Source organism: Corvus kubaryi, unplaced genomic scaffold (assembly GCF_017639235.1).
Source record: "Corvus kubaryi isolate FWS band 111438036 unplaced genomic scaffold, C.kubaryi_AGA036_p1.0 37312, whole genome shotgun sequence".
In the NCBI taxonomy this organism is placed as follows: domain Eukaryota; kingdom Metazoa; phylum Chordata; class Aves; order Passeriformes; family Corvidae; genus Corvus; species Corvus kubaryi.
The window spans coordinates 4,417,505-4,438,635 of record NW_024581098.1 but is presented as its reverse complement, the minus strand read 5'-3'; the positions used below and the strand labels follow the sequence as shown (position 1 = coordinate 4,438,635).

The 21,131-nt window shown below is 43.8% G+C and overlaps 1 protein-coding gene and 1 long non-coding RNA gene across 2 annotated transcripts in view; one reads left to right on the top strand and one right to left on the bottom strand.

The window, feature by feature from the left end:
- Nucleotides 1-16,228, bottom strand: part of KLHL14 (kelch like family member 14) — a 59,604-nt gene extending 43,376 nt beyond the window's left edge. Inside the window, 3 exon segments of the mRNA XM_042029091.1 lie at nucleotides 475-596; nucleotides 14,896-15,158; nucleotides 15,160-16,228. Coding sequence (XP_041885025.1) covers nucleotides 475-596; nucleotides 14,896-15,158; nucleotides 15,160-15,834 — 1,060 coding nt within the window. The 5' untranslated portion in view covers nucleotides 15,835-16,228.
- Nucleotides 16,229-16,835: 607 nt separating this feature from the next.
- LOC121665153 lies at nucleotides 16,836-20,071 on the top strand. Its single transcript, XR_006016254.1, has 3 exons — nucleotides 16,836-18,581; nucleotides 19,479-19,537; nucleotides 19,650-20,071. It is a non-coding gene; the product is annotated as an uncharacterized LOC121665153 (long non-coding RNA).
- Nucleotides 20,072-21,131: the final 1,060 nt, after the last annotated feature.

The window sequence follows — 21,131 nt, the reverse complement described above, 5'->3', positions numbered from 1 at the left end:
GTCAGCAATGGACGCAGGGTAGTACAGAGGAAACCTTTCTTTAATGATTGTGGACAACAGATAAAGCTGGAAGAAGGAAATGAAAATGCAAAAGAGAATCAAAGGTGTGCTCTAGTACTATGGCTTACCAGGGATCTGACTCTGAAAAAAAAGTCTTGAAAAAACTGCCTTCCTTTTTTCCTAAACCAGATTTTATTCATATATACATAAATATGCATGGGTTCATGTTGCAGCTTGAAAGACTTACAAGTTTACTTAAAAAAAACTTACTGGAATGATTTTAAGCCAATGTTAATTTAGGTCTATCCTATTATAAAATTAGCATCTTCTGCAATCTCAATTTATTGCTCCATTGTGAAGCCCCTTGTGATACATAAACAAATCTCTGAAGAGAAACAAATCAATAAAGTGTCTAATTTGATTAACCATGTTTTTAAATTCATCAAGACAACTGTACAAAAATAAACCACTTACTTGTCAGTATTTTCCACGTCTTCTTTTCATCATCATAATACTGAACCAAATTGCTGGGTAGCCGGTCAGGTCCGGGAGGCAATCCTCCAACCAATAACAGCATTTTCTTATTGGAACGAATTCTTCACCCAAAACAAGAGGAAAGATGAACAACCACATTACTGAGGAGTATTTTTAGTGGCAACAAAATCATAACCATCAAAAGAATGTTCACTGCTTGCAGTTTTCTATTTCATTTTTTGTGTTTCTTTTCCCAATCATGTCTCAACAATCTCTTGAACCAAGCAGAAAAATGATCAGAAAAGCTGTGTATCTCTCTACTCATGGAATAATAAGCTTCCTTTATGCAATTTGTTAGAGGTTCATTCTAGAACGACCTTTTTCTTATATTATCCCTTTAAATCATCACTCTTTACAGCTGAATACACATGAAATGCTCTGGAGTTGTACTAAGGTTAAGCATTAAAGTTGCATGTCAAAAATCGTATTAGTCAAAATCATTATTATAAGCCATTCTACACTCAAAGAACCTTGAAAAAATTAAGGTTATGCAGAGAGTTTGTGAGCCAACTCTTTAATCACACACTGAACTTCAGATATATAGTTTAGTACAATTAGCAGCACTGGGCTAATGGTTATGGGTTAAATGCTACTTACAAGCACTTTTGTTTGTTTAATTTAGTCCAGACTCTTGCTTTCATTCTCCCCCTCAGCTCCCCCCTTCTCTTTGCTCTCCCCCTGTGCACCACTGGCTATAGCAACACCAATTGGTAAAAATGAGACTGTGATGTTGTTGTGAGCCTCCCCAGAGTGGAGCCCTGCCAATGCTTGCCACTGATCCAGCGGCATGAACCTGCTCAACTGTGCAAAGTCACTCTAATTCCCTCCCTCTGTTTTTCTACCTTCTCCCCCAGGGGGCAACCACTGAAAGGAGTGACTACCCACCCATCAAGAGCTGGCAATTCGCTGCTATTAACCGTGACCGTGATTCCCAATCTGCCTGGCAGTTCTTAAGAACAGGACTGCAATGTCTCATCTGCAGTAAAAGTGGTTATCTGCACCCTGGCCTCCAATGCTCCACCTGATGAACGTACAATTTCTCTGCAGCATTAAGGGATTTAGCACAATTGCAAGTGAAAACTGGAGGGGAGGCCCAGACCCCCAGACAAGCCCTGATGCTTTAATAGTCACTTCGCATATAATTGAACTTTCACCAGTTATACTTAGCTTGGGTGAGATAACACTGAAATAAAGGTCTAGGCTCAAAATGTTAAGTAGGAAGGTGACATAGCCTGGAAAACATCCATCCATATGAATGACTGTGCAGAGGGACCATGCATTTGATAGAAAGCACCCTGGTCAAACACCATTTTTACAGGCACGACAACACCCGTGTAGTGCTCTGTGTGTCAGTCTGCAGCAAACAGCCCTGGCCAAGAAAGGCACAGAACACCACGAACCAAAGCCTACCACCAGAGCTGCACATGGAGGGGTCAAAGCACCACCCAGGAGCTTCAACCTCAGCAGTGCACTCTGGCAGTGGGAGATCTATGACTGAGGCACATACCCATGGCTGCTCCAGCTGCTACATAGAATGTGTGTTGGTGACCCAAGGATTTACATTTGTAGCAGGACTGCATCCTCTCTTGAGAAGAATGGACAAAATGAACTAGGTTGTGCTGTAGGCATGCACCAACCACGAGGAACATCCTTCCAGAAGGGAACACACAGCTAAGGCTTGATCCACACAATGCTCCAGAATAAAATTTGTCAAATGGCTGTCCAAAAGGCAACTACAGACTACAGATTCATCTATGACAAGGACAGCCAGGGAACTACCTGGCATATAGCCTTGTCTGTTTTCGAAACAGATTTAGGGCTCAGGGAAGGTCATGAATTGAGAGTGGATTAAACGAAACCCTCAGTGCAGGAGCAGGAGTTAAGCCATGGGGGCAGTGACACTGTCCCATGCTGTCCTACCCCTTGACTCTCTCCCAACTTGGGGAGAGCCCCTGCAGTCCACCAGTCTTTCTGACAAGTCAGCCTTTGATGCCTGCACTGCACCTGCAATGTGCTGTCAAATGATGACTGTTACCTGCCCAGCAGACTGTGGCTGTGTAGGATATCAGGAACTGTCTCATGATCACTGTCGGCACAGACTCCGTTAGCGAGAGGAAGCTCTGGGGAAAGCTTACTAAAGCACTGCCAGCATCTTTTAACATTCAGTCTCCCCAGTAAAGTTTTTAATGAGAGAACATTTGATAAAAACTATGCAACATGGGAGTATGATAAACTGGTTTTGGTATGAGTTAGGGATGACTGCACACGTAACAAGTGGCAGAGCAAACCAGAGCCATAAGTCAGTTATGCATGGCCATCCCTAACGATAGAGAATAAATTGTTTATTTCAACCCTCCTGTGTTGTATGTTATATCACAATCAACTCCCTGTGTATTGTAAAATTCAGAATGCCCTTGCAGGTTTACTTGATAAAGGAGTTTATTTTGATTTTCATCTTTCATCTGTAAAACTCCCTTCTAACTCCAAAGCACTGTGAAAATCCAATGAATGGCCAAGGCTCAATAGTTAAGGTGAAGAATGAAATGTCAGATATAACTCTGAGTTTCCAGACTTTGGCAGTTGCAACTATCCTTAACATTACTTTTTCAGCTAAACTGTCTGAGAAGCTGCTGTTTCTTGAGAAGGAGCAGTGCTGCTATATTAGTATGCTTAAAAAATACTAATTTTTTTAATATGTTTAAAATGGGAAGTAGCAAGAACAGAGACTTTTAGTAGAAGTTTAATGAGAACTTAATAGTCAGCAAAATCTCTGCCAAAAGCACAGGGAAATCTCATGTGGCAAAGAAGATATGGATACTTATACTCAAAATATCTAATTCATCTATATTGAGAGCTCTCCCAATGAACCAAGTAAAGATAATACAGTGGCTAAAGATAAGCAGGTTTTAAACTGGTAAGTTTCCTTGGAGCCAGTTCTGGTTTTTAAGCTTTGATGTGAAATGCTGGAATTTAGGTTTTGAAAAATTATTTTCTTTATTATTTCATATTTATGTTTCATGTTGCACTAAGCAGTACTGTTAGAATCTTACAATATATTCTATAATATGAAAAACATGTAAGTGACCACTGCTTATACACAGAAGATTTTCCCAAATACTAATAAAAATGTAATTCAGTGAAACCCTGTGATGAAGACAGGATTTAAAAATATATGTAATACATTGAGCAAGATAAAGCTTTCTCCTTTCTTGTATTATTATATGTTTGCTATTTGGATAACTCAAGATTATAATGTGAAATGTTCTACATTATATCTGACACACTCTTATTTTTTCACAGTCCTTATTTCACAGTGTAATATACTATTCAGTTATATGCTGGGGTTCACAGAGTCCCCAGCAAGGATTTTATGATCGTCTTGTGTTCCAATTAACAGCAGTGTGTCTTGGTCAGGGAAGGCTAAACCCTGGACAGGCAGGCTGATGTCATGGCAAAAAAGTTAAGATAAATTTATCCACATGTTATCTTGAAAGCATTACTTAGATGCCAAAACTCTAGTTCTCACTGATGAACATGCACATGTTGTTATTATTCTGCACACACTTTGCAGTTTCTGTTCTGCTAAGATTTTAAAACACTTAATTCACCTTAATTAAGTTCCTGGGTACCTCATGTGGTGTGAAATTTATTTTGTCTACTTACAGGACTGGAAACCAAAGTGTATTTCAAAGGCAACATTTTCAAACTTGTGTAGCTTCCCTCAGGCACATAAACCCAGGAATTTGAGTGCTCACAGAAGTGGCTTCATTTTCAGAGATACCCATCAACAAAACTAAATCCTACTCACTTCAAAGGTAGCAGCAGATGCCCATCAGCTCAAAAACTCAGATTGCTAGCCCATGGTCTAAACTAACCATGAATATTCATGGAAAGAGGCTGAGCCCAAGAGAGTTTATAAACTCACAAGAAATCAGCAGAAAAGGCTGTAAGAGACCTCAATACTCCTGACAACCACTCCTACTCTTTTGCAACCTTGATAGCCTCATGTTAATAGAAAGTGCATGAATGGGAAATACTCTTCTTGTACATTGTTTTTCTTTATTAACATATCCATCAATCTTCTACTGGTGGGTTTTCCTTATCTGGGCAATTAGTAGAAGTTCATTCTACAAAAGCTGGCAAGAAAACAAGCCTCAACAACAGGTTTGCTCCAGACTCTTCCAGTTCTTAAACAATGCACTAAGGCTCTGCTCTCTGCATTAGGGAACGCAAAGAAAAGAATACAAGCATGAAGTGGCAATCCTGTGGTTCTTAATGCATCCAGTGTAGTGTTACACATCAGAAAGAAAAATGCAGAGACATACAGGTGATCACGGTAATCAGTGAAAAAAATAAGAAAAAGAGTATTCAACTATATTTTATTCTTAACTTAGGGCTATAGTAAACCCAGAATTCTGGATCATTAATTATCTTTTCATATAGGCTATTACCATGGCTTTGAGTATGGAGAGAGCCGTGTAGCTCTTCAGAGCAGGGACTTGACAGCTATGATGGCATCCTTGCTCCTGCTTCAGTGGTGAACTTAAACACAGCAGAGCCAAACTGAACTTCAGGTGCTTGCCCACTGAACTCAGGCACAAACAAAACCAACCATAAGACCAGCACAGACCCAGCAAGGGCAGGTGAATGCATGGTGAGTTTTACTTACATCCTCATATCTCATAACATCAAAGGATTCGAGAAACTGGAGTCTGACAGTGATACTGTCAAAGCAAGTAGCAAGAATCTCAGAAAAGGGGGCTGTTTTAACCTGCAGCAGAAACAAATTATTTCAGAGAGGTTTAGATACCAACCTCAAGGCAGTAGACAAAGAGATATGCACTATCCCAATCAGCATTTCAGTTGCAGACCTTTTGTTTGTTAGCACCGAAAACTTAATTTCATCTTCAGAAACCAGGATGGTCTTTAGCAACCCGTTTCTTCTCAAAAGGCATCTGAAAGGGTGCTGTGTGCAACAAAAACATAGTGGACAATCTAGCTGCAGCCTGCAAAACTGAACAAACGGTGCAAGCATCCATTAGCCCATGACTGAAAAAAATGTTTTGCCATTGAGAACATGGGATGTGATCTTCAACAATTACCTTCCCAGCTCCTGGATGGGCATTTCAGTGCAACAAAAGTGTCGTATGAAAACTGCTTATTTCAATGGATTTTGGCTTCCATAGTTGACTGCAAAGATAGCCATGATTAGTAACACATGTTTAATAGAGAGGAAATCTAATTATCCAGGATTTTAACTATGAACTCAATGAAAGCCATAAGGTACAATGTAAAATTTATTTTGGACAAAGGAATTGTATCAAGTTTTGTTATCACATAAAACAAATTAACAAACATCATAACCTATAGGTGAATAGGCATCCAGAATCTCTTCCTAACCCTACAGCACTGCTAGAGGAAGGACCTGAGTTCTCACAGTCAACAGACCAAGTCCTGCAAAATGTCTTTCTCCTTATGCATAAAGTACAGACAAAGAATATCTTGATTTTGTCAAAACCTAAAACACAATAAAGTCTCTTGCAAATTATGAACAATAAATTACTTTGTTCTTCAGTTCAAAGAATGTTCAAAAATTTGCTGAATGTCTGAAAGTTGCTTTATGAATGGATTTTTTTTGCCTCTTCTAATTTGCACCTATTGCCCCAGGCACACGTGAAAGAATGTGAAAGAACTTTCTAGAAATACTAAAAACCCAGAAACCAGTCTTATCATGAAGATTTTGGTTTTCATCTTTTAATTCTCAATGTAGGCATGCTTGGCAGAAGGCCTCAGTTTTCACTGCAGCAGGGCTCACAGTAATGTTCACTGAAGATGATGCTCATTTAATACATGTTGCTGACCACTGACAGAATGAAGTTTAGGAACATAAATCCTAAGCTGAGAAGGATTTGCTGCAGACATTGATTGTTGTTTTTGTCCTCTGAATCTACTAGATTTTTTTTTTAATTTTGTCCAATACTTTAAAAAAAGAAAAAAGCATAGAAAAAAATTAGTTAATGTTTGCTTTAACAATAATCGTTCCTTTTCCTTCTAAAAGCAGAAGTCTAAGGGTAAGTGAATGTTTTATCTGACAGGCCACACTTAACTGTTACAAAGTTACCTTATAAGTCAAAGGTTCCTTTATTTCTAAAGCTGTCAGGCAATTTTCCATCCCCTGCATTACAGTAACTTAGAATCTGCTTGAAGCTCTGAAAATCCAATTTTTCTTTATGAATCCAATCCCACTACTATTAGTCTCTAAGTAAATCTTTAAGAGTTAGCTTCCAGCTTTTAGCTGGAAGATTTTTTAAAGTTAATGTCCCTTCCTTTTGGGGCAAAAGCCTCTGACGTAATAGGTAGCTTAGGGGTGGGCAGCTATCCTGAAGGAGTGACATCTATCAGCAGTGCTCCTTGGGGAAGAACACAGAGGAGAGTCCTTCTCATCTGTGCCTCCTTGTATTACCAGACACGAATGCTAAAGATATCCTTACTAGCCCCACACTGAGTATCTGGAGCATTGTAAGGGATGTGAATTCAAAGGAATGTTAGTAGCAAGGCAAATTGGTGAGTGAGACACAAAACCTCCTGTGGCATGAATCTTATTGGCAAAACTATGCAGATAACTGATATTCCTCACTGATGGAAACTCTAAAAAACCTTTAACTAATTCCCATTTTTTGGGGTTTTTTGTTTTGATTTTTCCAACAGAGGCTGTAAAATGGAAATGCTTTATAGAATGCCTCAAAGTGGTCAAATCCTCTTTTATTTCCTTTCCCTAGGAAATTTCAACCAACTCTTGTTTTTTGATTTTCAGACTGCAGAAAGTCAAGAAAGTCCTTTTTCGTTTGATTCTGTATCTGATGTCCATGTCAACAGAAGGTGTCTTCATCAGAGGCTGTGTTCTCTCCAGCTGAGACTCCTTTTCCTTAGGAAGCCAAAGGAAAGAAACACACCTTGCTGCCAGCTCACCCAAGGTATGACTTGTTACCTTTTCCACTGGTTTGTTTGTTTGTTTTTCCTGAAAGAAGGCATCAGTTGGGGAATGCAGGAAGAACCAACTGTGGCATCAACTTCTATTTACTTCCAGCTTCACTGCAAACCGTCTGCTTGCATTGAACTTGGCAGCTGACAATATTTGCTCAGTTTATTGTCTGCTTTCCAAGAATACAGCAAGTGTTGACTACCAAGTACTAGGCATGACAGTCTTTAAAGAAAACTTCAGGGAGGCAGCAAATATGAAAAATTATGCCAGGAAGGATCTACTAATAGTTTTCAACTTTCCATCTTCTTCAATTTCTTTAGATGGTCCTTTGGTAAAGCTGTAATACCAGATAGAATCTGTTTCAAAAAAACCAACATAAGAGATGTTTACAGAGCAGGGGAGTCCAGCTCAAACCCTTCTTTTAGGATTCCTATTAACTTCCCTGCTCAATCTTTTCAGGCCATGCTGAGCAAAGGATAATAACAAACCTTGCTCTGACTTACAACACAGCTTGGATTTTTAAAATACAGTAGTTGTTTGAAAAGATGAAACAGTGTTTTTACAGATTATATGGATTTTTTCATAACATGAGTTTAACAGAACCAAAGCTTTCTCCTGGCAAACTATTTTCTGTTGATTTTGTGTTCTACGTTAGCTTTCCTCACTCCCCTTGCCCCCAAGGCTCACTGTGCTTTATCTTCAAGTACAAATCCAAACAATTACACCATCACAGCTCTGTTCCATTTACTGCTCAGCAGTTACAGACTCAGAACCTCCATATTCTTCTGCTATAAAGAAAAAGCTATAGTGACCCCAGGCCACAACATGCCCCCTAAGACCCTCTCCTTTCTATCTCCTCTCTCCACATGAAGGGGATGCACATCAGGCAAAGAGTGAATAGAAAAGTCTCAGACCAGTAGCTAAGACAGATATGTCTGATGCTCACTATCATCCTACAGCACTTTGTTCGTAAAAGGTATACCCTAAGTATAAATCATTCCAGGAGGATTTTGTCCGAAATGGGACTTCCTTGTCTAGGAGGCTCTGCACCACTCATGAGCTACGTACTTCCCAACAGGACAGAGGAGGATTGTGTTGCCAAAGGACGAGCAAGAACAGCGCAGGAACTCATGGAGGACAGCTCTGCTTCTAGGGACTTGCATGACTCGCAAAGCTGCTGCATAGACTGTTGCAGGTGGTGGAAAGGTGCATTTTTGCTACAGCATTTGAGGAAGAAGTACCCATTTTCATAATAGGTACTTTATCATCAGTTTGAGTGGCTTTGTAAGATTACTTGTTTTTAAGCTTAGTTTAATTTTCCCTCTAGAACAAGGCATTTTGAAACCCACTGAAAGATTTCCCCTTGGAAAAAGAGTTTGGAGATGCAGATGCAGATATTTGACGCTGCTTCAAGTGCCTAAAAGGGGCAGGGTGACAAAGCCAAGGAGGAGCACAGTTCAGCGAACTGCAGCAGCCTCTAGAGATCCAAGCAGAGAGGTCTGGAGCAGTGGGGATTGGGGTGTGTGAGGTCAGGAGCCTGGTGGGAGGGGCACTCGGGAGTCCGCGTAACAGCGGATTCAAGAGAGGGGACAGACGGAGGTAAAGTTCAGTAGATTGGATCTGGGGAAGAGCCCTGTCCTCTAAGGACATAAATCAGGAGGGACTGCCAGTTCACAAAGGACACTACTCCAAGTCGTGCCTCTGACTGGGAAACTGGAAGGGCAAGTACCTGCACAAGGCACCTGGCAACCCTTCTTCAACCCTGCAGCTGTTGGAAAGATGGTTGTCCATAAAAAAGGCCATTAAATGCTCTTCATAAATTATGTTTCTCCTAACAAATACTATAACTGAGCCAAAAAAAAAGGCTATCACCTGTGCCTATGCAGCTCTCAAGAGTTTTACCAGCCAGGACATACATGTCTTCAAAAAGGCTCCCAAGGGCTTTCCTGACCCACAGCAGTCTTTTTAGGACAACGGTGCTGCCTCTGTCCATAATGTGAGCTCCAGGCCTCCCATCCTTTTGGAAACTCCACATCTCTCCACTTAGGCTTCAGCACGAGTTTGTCTCCAATGGCAAATGAATGCACATGATGCAAGTAAGGAAAGCAGGTGAGACTACCTAGGATTTAACTGACTACAGGTCTGTGGTTCACCATCCCACAGCCTCTAATGTGTCAGTCTCCCTTCTGCCTCCCTTCTCTTCTCAGCTGAGAGTGTCCTGGCACACACACAATTTCCTGATGTTAATTCAGGCACATAAAAACTGATCCAAAGCCCACTAAAATAAACCAGAGCCTCACATCCACCTCCTCCATATTGTAATGCAAAACTTAATAATTCACATACATTTTAAGATACATTTTTCTTATCAGGATGTTAATTTGGGATCTGTAGTATTTCTCAATTGCAATTAATCATGAATAATATTAGTTAAAAATTCAAATGTTGGTGTTATGATCACAAAGGGACAGGTAGGTGGTTGTAACAAGAACACAGAGTGCATTTCAATGAAAAAACACACACATTTTTTTACAACCGCCAAACATGTCCTACCGAGATTCTACAAAAATCTCAGTAGAAAAAGAAGTCAAATTGAACTGCGGTCTGTGAAATTTGGAGACAAATAGTGTATGCAAGAAGGAAATTATTTAATTGCCAAGGGATGTAACTGGTTTCTTCAAATTTTTGATCTCCTCTGTAGAAAGTAAAACAGACCAGGTATATATGTCTTCCACATAAATGCCACTGTCTCATGCTGTTCAACACCTTACATTTTTCCTTCTTCATCAACACTTATCATCTTCCTACTGTTTCATTACAGAATGAAAACTGTTCATATCATCTTCCTCACCTGCCATTGTTTAATTTGCTATCACTTTCACTAATATTGCCTAACACCAAACAGTCTGGATGACACCCTCTCTCCACTGAAATGAAAAAAAACCCAACAAAACAAACAGCAAACGAAACCACCTCTACAATAAGTTTTAGCAGATCAGAATTTGCACTTCTAATCTCCCTCAGGTCTAGCAGTCCAGGGAACAAAAGTATAAAAAAACCAGCTGGGTCTGTACATGCTGGGACTTTGCTGAACCTATAAAACAGCATGGGCAGGCTTAGCCTCCTTATCTCTTTGTCTCCTTATTTCCCTCTTTTCTCTTGTGCTCTTTAATTCTGTATTTTCTGCCTACGACTATTCCTATCTCATGTCAGTTGGTTGATCCCCATCCATTTTCCCCCAAATCTGAAAGAGCTTTTCCAAAAACTGGAATACTCAGCTGTTACTGACAACAGATGCTGTTTCTGTCAAGAATTAGTTTCCCCCCTTTTGCTTCATTCCTTATCTTCTTTTTATCTGCCAGGGTCTTTTTTTTTGTTTTGCTAGTTTCCTTTCCTGTCTAGTGTTCTATTCTTACATTTTTCTCCCTTCAAAACTATCCTTCTCTCACCTCTTCCCTCATTTCTACTTTCCTGCTTCCGCTACATATATCCCATTTCTCCCCTGGGGTATCTCAACTCTTTTTATTTTTCTGCATTTCCATCTCTCTCCCAGTTTTACTTCCCTCACTCCCCTCTGCCTTCAGGTATGCAGCTGTATTTGCTGCTCTGCCGGCAGATCCTGGGAGGGGCGGACCAGCCCAAACGCCCATTGCTGGCCAGAGGAGCTGCAGGTGTCCTGCAGCCCACAAACAACTCCCAGGCCATCAGGGGCTGCCCCTTCCCACCCAGCCCACCTTCTCCTGCCTGTATGGAACGAAGGGCATTGTAAATAGTTACAGGCGAGTGAAACCATAAAATCATGGCAGTGCTCTATAAAAAGGCTGCAATCTTTAGGTAAAACACTTAATAAGCCAAATAAATTAATTATTTTTTTCTATAATGCTCTGTTGTCTGTCTACAGCTGTATTGTGCAGTAGCACAAACAAAATTGGAGTTAAAAGCTAGGTGATGTGTTTTTTAACCATTTTCATTGTTGAAAGTAGACACGGAAGCAATAGTAATTCTCAATAGCTCACTCATCTTTAAAAGTGGATTTCTTCCCAGAAACATGGTAATGCTCTACCCCTGAACTTTTTAAAAATTGAAAATACATACCATGTATTATATAAAATATATTATATTACACAATAAAGCAGAGACACATTTTAATCAACTCAATACTCAGGTGAAGATCCGAGAGTCAAATAAATGTCTGGAATATGAACTTTCCTCTACCTAAATGCATTTTCTTCCCAGAACTACAGAAAGCATGATACAGCACAGAGCTACGTGTCTCTTTCAGGGACAGACAAACATAATTTAAGCCTAATGTTCAGGGTCACTCACCCCACTCCAAGTCGAAATCAACTACGATTTTTCCTAGTGACATCAAAACTGACTGTGCCTCCAGAGGCTTTAACAGCAGCTTGTATGCTGAGGCCCTGGTGAAGATCACTGAGCCAACAGAATTACTAACTTTGCTTAGAGTTGAGCACCTGATTAAATGTCAAATCAAACCCAAAACACCCATCCCCTGTGGTGAAGTCCTAAACCTCAGAGTACACAACAAGGCTCACAAGTCAGGAACATAACTCCTCAACTTTTTAAATTCTGATCATTTAGTTGTTGTAACTTGAAAATTAATTTTACAAAAATACATCAGGACATTCAAGCATCACCTTCTCTTACAAAATTTCGTGGGAAAAAAACCCCTACTCTCTCTGCAGGTAAACAGTGTTTTTCACTGCAGCACAAAAGACAACTCAGGTATGTACTAGCCCCAGCATCACTCTCACTGCAGGATCTGCATTTGTGGCACAAACTTCATAACTACCTCTGCTCACAGAGCACAGACTGGCTCTTATGAGCCCAAATCTCTTTCCCCCAGCCCTGACCTCAAGACTAACTTTATAGTTTCATTTCAGAGGAGAGTCAGCATATTTTGAGCTTCCCGTTACATTCATTTCCATTAAGAAATATAAGTGGCCCTGAGGCCAATGTACTCCAAAGTGTGCATATGGATATGTATGTAACATAGATGCTTTTTTAAAAATAGCTCGTTACGAAAAAAAAAGGTTTTTTTTAAAAATGCAGAAAAGTTACTGGCAAGTTGTAATACTGAGTGCAATCCTCATCTCTTCAGCATGCTGGAAGCAGGTGGCTATGGCACTGGGCTGCTTGCTTTTCTCACCAACCTGTACTGTACTGTGCAGGAGCTATTACACTGCACAAGAGGAACTGTTAATCTCTTTCTAAAGACATGTGAATCTTTGGCGAATGACCTTTCATTAAATTCCAAATTACCAAAGTCACCATTACTCACAGAAGAAAGTAATCAGAGTTTTGAACTCTTTTTCTGTGTAATAATTTTTATGTATTTGCACATGTACTTCACTGTTAGTTTTTCAAGATTTCCTTCTGCAAATTAATCACTTAAGGAACTCTTTGCAGATTTTCTTCCTTCAAATAAAATTCTACTGAATGAATGTTAACCTGTTAAAATTGCTACTTTAGAAAAACTGTGAGTAAAAAAAAGGACAAATCTGGAAATCTCTGTAGTCTTGAATGTTTCTTTTTTTTCCTCATTCATGTTTAAGCAGGCTTTTGTACACTTAGGCAGTCTGACAAAATCTTGAAGTGATTAAGATTCAAAGATGGGCCTTCATGACCTTTATGAATTTCCAGGAATATCGTCCAAGACCAAAAATGAAAATATAACAATTGCATTCGGCACTACTAAGCATTTCAGCATCTCCAACACTTTAACATTTGGAGTAAGTTCTAATGCCTGCTTATAAATAAATCTGAATGGTTTTGCTCCCATTTCATTGCCACTAAAGAACCCAATCAAGAGAAGCTAGTTAGTAGGCTGTTATTAGGCACACATTAAAGTTGGGAAGGTGACAGCATGTTTTCATCCACTGTGGTTAAGGGTCTCTGAAATACCACTGTCTGCACAGACATGCAGACCTATTACAAATAAAAAAAGTATTTATGGTATTTCTTCTGTAAGTCCTTAAGTGGAACTTAGACTCTCATCTAGGGCTGTTTAAAGCGCAATCCCTTTGTGTACGCTCCCATTTACGGGGAAAGCCAGCTCCCAGCACCAGCAGTATCAGATTCTTGCAGCATCCATGATACTTGTAAGCATTCACTGGTCAGAACACCACTACATATCCTTCAAATGACATGGACCACTGAAGCTGGAAAGGTATCTTCACTGAACCAAGCCAGCTGGTATCTCAGCAATCCACCAGGACACGAGCATCAGCTTGCCCCCGGTGGTGTGCAGAATCTCGCCTGAGGAGTTGGTGGGGTTTGCATTTTTGAAAGTCATCACTTTTGAGTATTGAAATGCAAAGGGTAGGCACCAACTTATAACAGTGGCTTCTCAAATATACTTTACACTGCAAAATACTTGTATTCGATTTTTTTGATTTCAGAGTGAGAATCAGTTAGACAACAAGGTGATAAGCGTGAGAGAACACTAACATAGTGAGCTAGCCAGAAATAATAAAAGAGGGCACACCATCTCCAAAGTTAAACCATCTGAGTACCCACTGCATAGAGATATAAAGAATCCTCTGCATTAATGCTAATAGAGTGTACTACCTAAAATATTTATTAATGTACTAGTTTTTTTCTTGCTGCTGTCAATTCATTAGTAATATGCACCTGTTAGTTAAAAAGCTTATAATAAGCTGAATAATACAAAGTGTGGTTTGATTTCTGTGCTACCACGCCACTGTATTATACCAGCACTAGAAGAGGGTATTATCTTTCCATTTGTGAATGAATTACAAACATATTTTAAAAGAAGATAAATAAGTTTTGGATATGTTTACTGCTTGTTAAACTGCGAGCTGTGCGTTCAGTTCCTAACACCAACCTCGTATTGTCAATCTTTGACATCATGATTCATCACCTTATTAAATGAAAATAACTGACATGTCACAGCTGTAAGGACTATGAAGTCACAAGTTTCCACTAACAAACAGGGGCATCACCCCACCATCAGCAACATCAGGGTGTGCACAGATGATGCAGTTATTTATGAAAATAACAGATTTAGGACTTGGCTATTACAGCTTAAAACGCCCTGAAGACGCAACTCCTTGTTAAGGAGAAACATTGCGGGAGAAAAAGAAAAAAAATTAATTATGGCCTGAAAAAAACCCCAACCAAATCCCCAAAGCGCGCGCGGCCAGAGGGCCGAGGGGAGGGGACGAAAAGTTTGGTGGTGCAGGGGGCGGGCGGCTCGGCCCCGCCGCCGCCCCCCTCCAGCCGCTCCGGCCGCCGCGCCGCCCCCGGCCCCGGCCCGCGGGGTCTGTGCCCGCCGGGACTGCCCGCTCCCGCAGCCCCCGCGGGGAGGGCAGCCCCCCCGCCCCGCCGCCCCTCACCTGCTGGCCAGGCTCTGCCGGCAGTGCTGCCTGAAGGGCATCAGGTGGTAGTTCATGGCGTCCAGCAGCAGCTTCTGGCAGACGGGGTCGGTGCGCATGAAATCCACCGACTGGACCCGCTCCACCAGCTCCGGCGCCGGGATGAGGGCGAAGCGGAGGCGCTTCATCAGGTCTGGGGCGTACTGCATGCGGGTCTCCCGGTCGTGCTCCAGCCAGAGCACGGACATCTGGAAAAGAGCCAGCTCCGACTCGACGGGGGGGGGGCAGCGAGTCGAGGAGGGCGCGCATCTCCTCGAAGTTGAGCAGCAGCACGTCCTCCACCAGGTACTTGTTGGCCAGCTTCTTGGTCTCCTCCAGGCCGTGCAGGGCGGCGATCTTGCACACCTGCTTGTAGTTCTGCACCGAGATCTGGTCGTTGAGGAACTGCACACACAGCTTGGTGACCTGCGGGATGTGCAGGATCTTGCTGACCGACAGCACCTCCTCCACCGTGTCCAGCGAGAGGGTCACGTTGGCCGTGTACAGGTACTCCAGCACCAGCCGCAGCCCGATGGACGAGCAGCCCTGCAGCACCAGGTTGTTGATGGCCCGCGGGCTGGCCAGCAGCTTGTCCTCCGGGGAGGAGGATGGGGTGCCGGGCTCCTCCTGCGTCTGCGGCGGCGGCGGCTCCTTCGGCGGACCTCCCAGCCCGTCCTGGGCGCCGGGCCCCAGCCCCAGGGCGTGGGGGTGCCCGCCGCTCCCGCCGCCGCTGGAGAACAGGGATCGGAAGTACTGGGAGCAGGAGGCCAGCACGGCCTTGTGGCAGTGGAACTGCTGGCCCTGGGCCGTCAGGGTCACGTCGCAGAAGAGCTGCTTCCTCCACAGCAGGTTGAGGCCGTGCAGCAGGTTGTCGCTGTGGCTGGGGTCGAAGGTGGAGGTCCTGTCCCCGGATCTGGACATGGCGAGCGGCCTCCGGCACACCTGCCTTTTAAACCCTCCTCCAACCTGGGCAGAGGGGTGGGGAGGAGAGCGGGGTGGGGGGACACACGGGACGACACAACAATAAACACAGAGCTTTAGAGGCCCGGAGGGCGCATCCCGGCTGTGTGCGCAAGGGTGGCGGGGGGCGCAGCCGGGGGACGGGCTCCCCTCTGCCCGCTGAGCCGAGCCGCCCCCCCGCCCTGGACACGGACGGGCTCGCTCGAAGGGGCTGCAACTTGGGAGGGCTGGTGGAGATGTATTTTTTTTTGCCTCTCTCCTCTTCACCCCCGCCCGCCTTTCTCCTCCCTCCTCGGTGCAAACCGGGCAGTTCTCCAGGGGAGGAGCAAGGAAGCTGGGGACGTTTTCAAAGCTGAGCCACCCCCCCCAGCCCCCCCTCCCAAACACCCAAGCAATCAAACACACCCCAGATAACACCCCCCCGCCCCCCAACTCCGCGATACCCAGAGAAACTACCAAGTGACTGAAACTCTGCCGGGCAGGCGAGCAGCCCTGCCCGTCCCGCTCGCCGTCAGCCCCCTGTCCCCGCCGGCCGCTTTGGCAACTCGGCGGCGCCAGGAGCCGCTTCCTCCCCGGGGGGGCGGCGTGCCCGGAGCCGGGGCCCCGGCGCTGGCCGGCACCGAAGTTGAGCCCTACTCCTCAGCCCAGCGCGGGGATTGCAATACTTCGCACCCCGGCGCGGGGACAGGGGGGGATGGAAGCGGCAGCCCCGGGCCCGGCGAGGGGCCGCCCAGCGCTGTCCTGCCCGGCTCGCTTCTCCTCGCAGCAAACGGCGCCGCGGCCGTAACTCCGGTAACTACGTGAAGTTCAAGTTGGGGGAAGGACGGGGGAGGCGGGAGTGGGCGGTGGGGAGCAGGGCCATGCCCGGCGGCCCCCCAGTCCGGCCGGACCCCGCCACGCCCCCCAGCCCTGGCCCCGTGCCCGGCCCGGGGAGGGGGTTCGGCGAGGCTGCCCCGAGCTGCGGCCGCACCTGCGGAGGCTGCGCAGCCACCGACCCGCGCTGACCGCATCCCGCCCCGCGGAGCGCCGCCGCCGCTCTTCCTCCTCCTCCTCCTCAGCGGGATCCCGCCGAGACCTGCTCCTGCCATTGCAGCGCGCTCAGTCGCTTCTCGCCAATACTGGGCTTCCTCTGCCTCCCTTCACCCCCGCCTCGCCCCATTTATCGGCACAGCGAGGGGCTCCCTCCAGCCGCTTCCCCTGCCCCGGCGCCGCTCAGCCCCGCTCCGCGCCCCGCCGGCGGCTACAGAAACCTCCCGGAGCCTCTCCCTTTAAGTGGACCCGGTCAATCCCCCCCTCCCCACCGCACACACACACACACGCATACATACATGCACACACATACACAGACACACACACACTCCTCCTCTTCTCCCTCCCCTTCTTTCTTTCTCGTTTTGCCCATTTCTTGCAATCGGAGTTTATTCTGCAAACGCGTTCGTTACACAACTGACCCCCCCACCCCCGCACACACAAACACCCCTTTCCTCTCCCCCAGCAACAAACAAATCAGGAGGCACTAGAAAATGCACGGAGACGGTTAGACACAAGGCCAGAAACTTACCTGCTCCACAACCAGCTGCCAAAGTAAAGGTTCACTTAAGCTCCCCCCCAAAAAAATCAATTGTCCTTCCTTTTTAAAGGTTTGCTCGCTCCTTCCAAAAAAAAAAAAAAAAAAAAGGAGAGAAGAGAAAGAAAGAAAAAAAAAAAACCTTCTGGTTCCCAACTCGGAGCAGTCACTCTTTACAATTTATTTTGTCGTACATCATTTGATCACCGTGAATTAGCAACAGCAAGAAAATGTACGAGAGAGAGAGAAGGAGAAAGAGAGAGAGAGAGAGAGCGCAGAGCTTTCTGCAAGAGAAGAAGAAGAAAAAATGTACGTGTGACAAATTATGCTACCAAGAAACAACACATCATTATCCTTGGGCCTGGGGCTCAGTGAGTCGTAACGAGAGTAATAGGAAATCCACGGTTGGGGAGAGAAACGGTCGTGCATGGCCAGTGGAGAGAGACCATACAGGGGGATGGATGCTGGAGAGACTCGCAAAATTATGGCTCAAGGCTATTGTAAAAATTGTCGAGCGTAAATGACTGCGATTTCAAACATCTTTGGAAGAAAGAAGGGGAAAAAAGCAAGCCCCCCCCCCGCCTCCCTCCCTCTCGCTCTCCCTCTCTCTTCTCTCTCTCTATAAAGAACCGTCAAGTTTTAGTGCGCATTGCTAATTAGTCAATTTCTCTCTGCCTTCACAGGCTGGCGACTTTGCTGCTGAGCTGAAACTGCTAATTTCTGTGACCAGCTTTTTTCTTAGCTGTGATCTGGATGAATGAGTAGCTGTCTCACAGAGATGACAAAAATAAACTCTAATCCCCCCAAAAATTTCCACTACGTCTTTCTCATGCATAGATTTATGATCTTCAAGGGCCTTGTGCAATATGCAAACTTTTTGTGTGTGTGTATTGCTGGGGGCCGGGGGGGGTTAAGTCTGTTGTATTCAGGGTGCACAGTATTTGTTTTGTATTTCTGCTCTCCCCCCACACCCCAGGAGTGATGGAAATAATGTCTGGTTTCAGTAGCCAATATATTGTCACCCCCCATCCTCTTGTATTCATATTATTGTCTTGACAGGATACATCCTCCTTCCTTGCAAGTATGATGAGGCTGGAGGGGTGGAAGGGAGAGAAAGTGAGGCTACTAAATGGTGTTAGTGGTAAGACGTTCCTTTTCCATTTGTTCCCCTGCACTGTTCAAGATTTATGATCTTGTTTGAAGGCATATTTTCTCTATCGTTTTTTCTGGTTAGACAACCGTCTCTGAACTTCACTGTCAGCTCTTCAACAGATAAGGGTTCAGAAGTCACATTTTTTTATTGGAAGATTAGCATATTGTCAGATTTGTCTTTCGGTTTCGAGACTTTGCAAAGCAGAAGCCTGAATCAAATGGCAGGAAAGCAGCTGCTATTTCACAAACATAACCTTTCAACTTTCTGCCAGAGCTGATACCCTAGAAACGTGCATAGCACAGCCCATGGGCTGGGGCTTTGTTTTGGTTTTTGCTCCTTTACAGTTGTAAGAAGCAGAGGGAATTCTTATTCTAGGCATTTTGGGCTTTTTCTTTCCACCAAGGGGCATTTTGGTAGAGGACATGTTCTCCACACTTTATCTCATGATATATTGCACCCTCACATTTATAGCTCTGTTCTTCTGTTGTCAAACCTCCAATTGTGGGAAAAAAAAAAAAGCAAGAAAAGGAAAAAAAGGTGGAATGTATGCCCTTGAATGAAATGCACATGAAAGGAGACTGGAACAAGCACTCACAGAAAGTTTTACCTGGTGTGAAAGCCACGAGCCCCATCCCCTTTCACAGATGATGCTCAGGCTCCCGTTAATTAAAACACACACCAGGAGTGGGACTTTGAATGCCAGGTCTCATGGTCTTTCTCTTTGACTTGGCCAAGGATGCCAATGCATTTACAGAGCTGGAGTCAGATTGCTCAGGAATGCAAAGGACTGGAACTGAAAGGCATCAAGGCAGTTTTTGCTTTTATTTATTTTCTGGTGACCTTAATAAAGAAGTTCTGCCATACCTTTCTCTTTTTGCTTGCCAGATAGGTCCCTTCCCCCTCCCTTGGATGTCAATTATTTCTGCAAAGAATTTCCAAGAGAGGTAAGGCAGCCGGTGTTGTGGGGCATGGAATTCTTCCCAAAATCATGGAATTCTTCCCAAAATCACACCATCCTATGCTGTTTCTAAAACCATATTCTTTGATTTGCTCTAGCTGTGGTTCCCTCACTGGTGTATCCTGTCGGCCACAGAGATTTTGACCCTGTTGAGATGAAGAGAAATGTGAATTACAAAATGCCTCCATTTTGATAGTATCTGGTGTCTTCAGTGATGTGAGTTGTCTCCCAACTGTAGTAGATGGGAAGAACAATTTTTATATCATGCTTGTAGTGCTGAACTTTACTGTTGTAGTGGCTGTAAATAATCTCCGTGGGGTTTTGTATCAGTTTGCACTGACTGATGTGTCACACACGCTTATACCATTGTAAGCTGCCAAAATACATCCTGGTAGCAACTTTCTTGGAGTAGCATATTGGTATGTTTTGCTCTTTAGTGAAAAGGGTGAAAAGACCTGGTTAATTTTTATTTAACTTTGCTACACTAACTTGGGTTGAAATAAAGTTCAGTCTTAACTTACATGTATGTTTTGCGGTCACTTATCAATTGCATTGAACAAATATTTCCAAAAGTCCTGGGTATGGTATTTTCTAAATGGTCTTGAATGTTTTGAAGTGAAACTTCAAAGTTTCTAAGTTGGGTGCTTGATTTCAAAGTGGAAAATTAAAGTCCATCTCTTACAGATGGCAGCTGCTAGCAGAAAATACTATGTGCTTGCTTGTTTCTTCTGTTACTCCCAGACCTGCACCATGTAAAATTATCCATTATTTTTCTTTGGAGCTAAAGTGGATGTACTTGACGCTTGGTTTAAGCAGGGACTTCATATCTCTAATCGATATACCTAAAAGAACCACAGTCTTCAGGGAAACCACTGGGAGCAAAGACTGTCTCCCCTGAGGCACTGAATACATAAGAACTCAGAAGCCTTCCCTATCATAGCTGTGGGCTCTATCCCTAAACAGGATTTCCAAAGAGCAGTGGGCAGTGGCCCATGCTTTCATCTTTTCAAAGCCAGGGGTTTGGAGGTATTGTCCTTTTAATCATCATCCTTTCGCTCAGCTCTTTCCATCCCTGCAGATTCCTCAGCTTATCAAAGTGATTGCAGAGGCTTCTTGTGGGGAGGTCAATACTACAAGCTCCAAATCACATCTTGAAATTCGAGGAAGAGGTCCTGGTGCAGAAGAGGCTTTTATCAAGACAGGATGAGACACGGTCATTAAAATCCCATGGAACAAACTCAGTAAATAAACAAGGTAAATACATTTCAGTAAGATTTATTTTATAAAAAAGAGAAATTTCGAATGTCTTTATTATCTGTGCTTGTAATATAAAATATATCTCTGCACAATGGATATTTTATGGGAGATTTTTTGCAGATTTTATTGCAACATATACAGGTATCCTGGCACATCTCAGAAATCAAGTTACATGCCCAGTATCTTTATTATAAGATTATATTATTATTGTTATTATTATAAAATAAGTGTCAATTCTGAATGCCTGCCCTTTTGTCATTGAGATTGCTGTCAGAAACAGCTTCAGCTGCCTCCCCTCTCTGGGGTACAGAATTTGCCTTTTG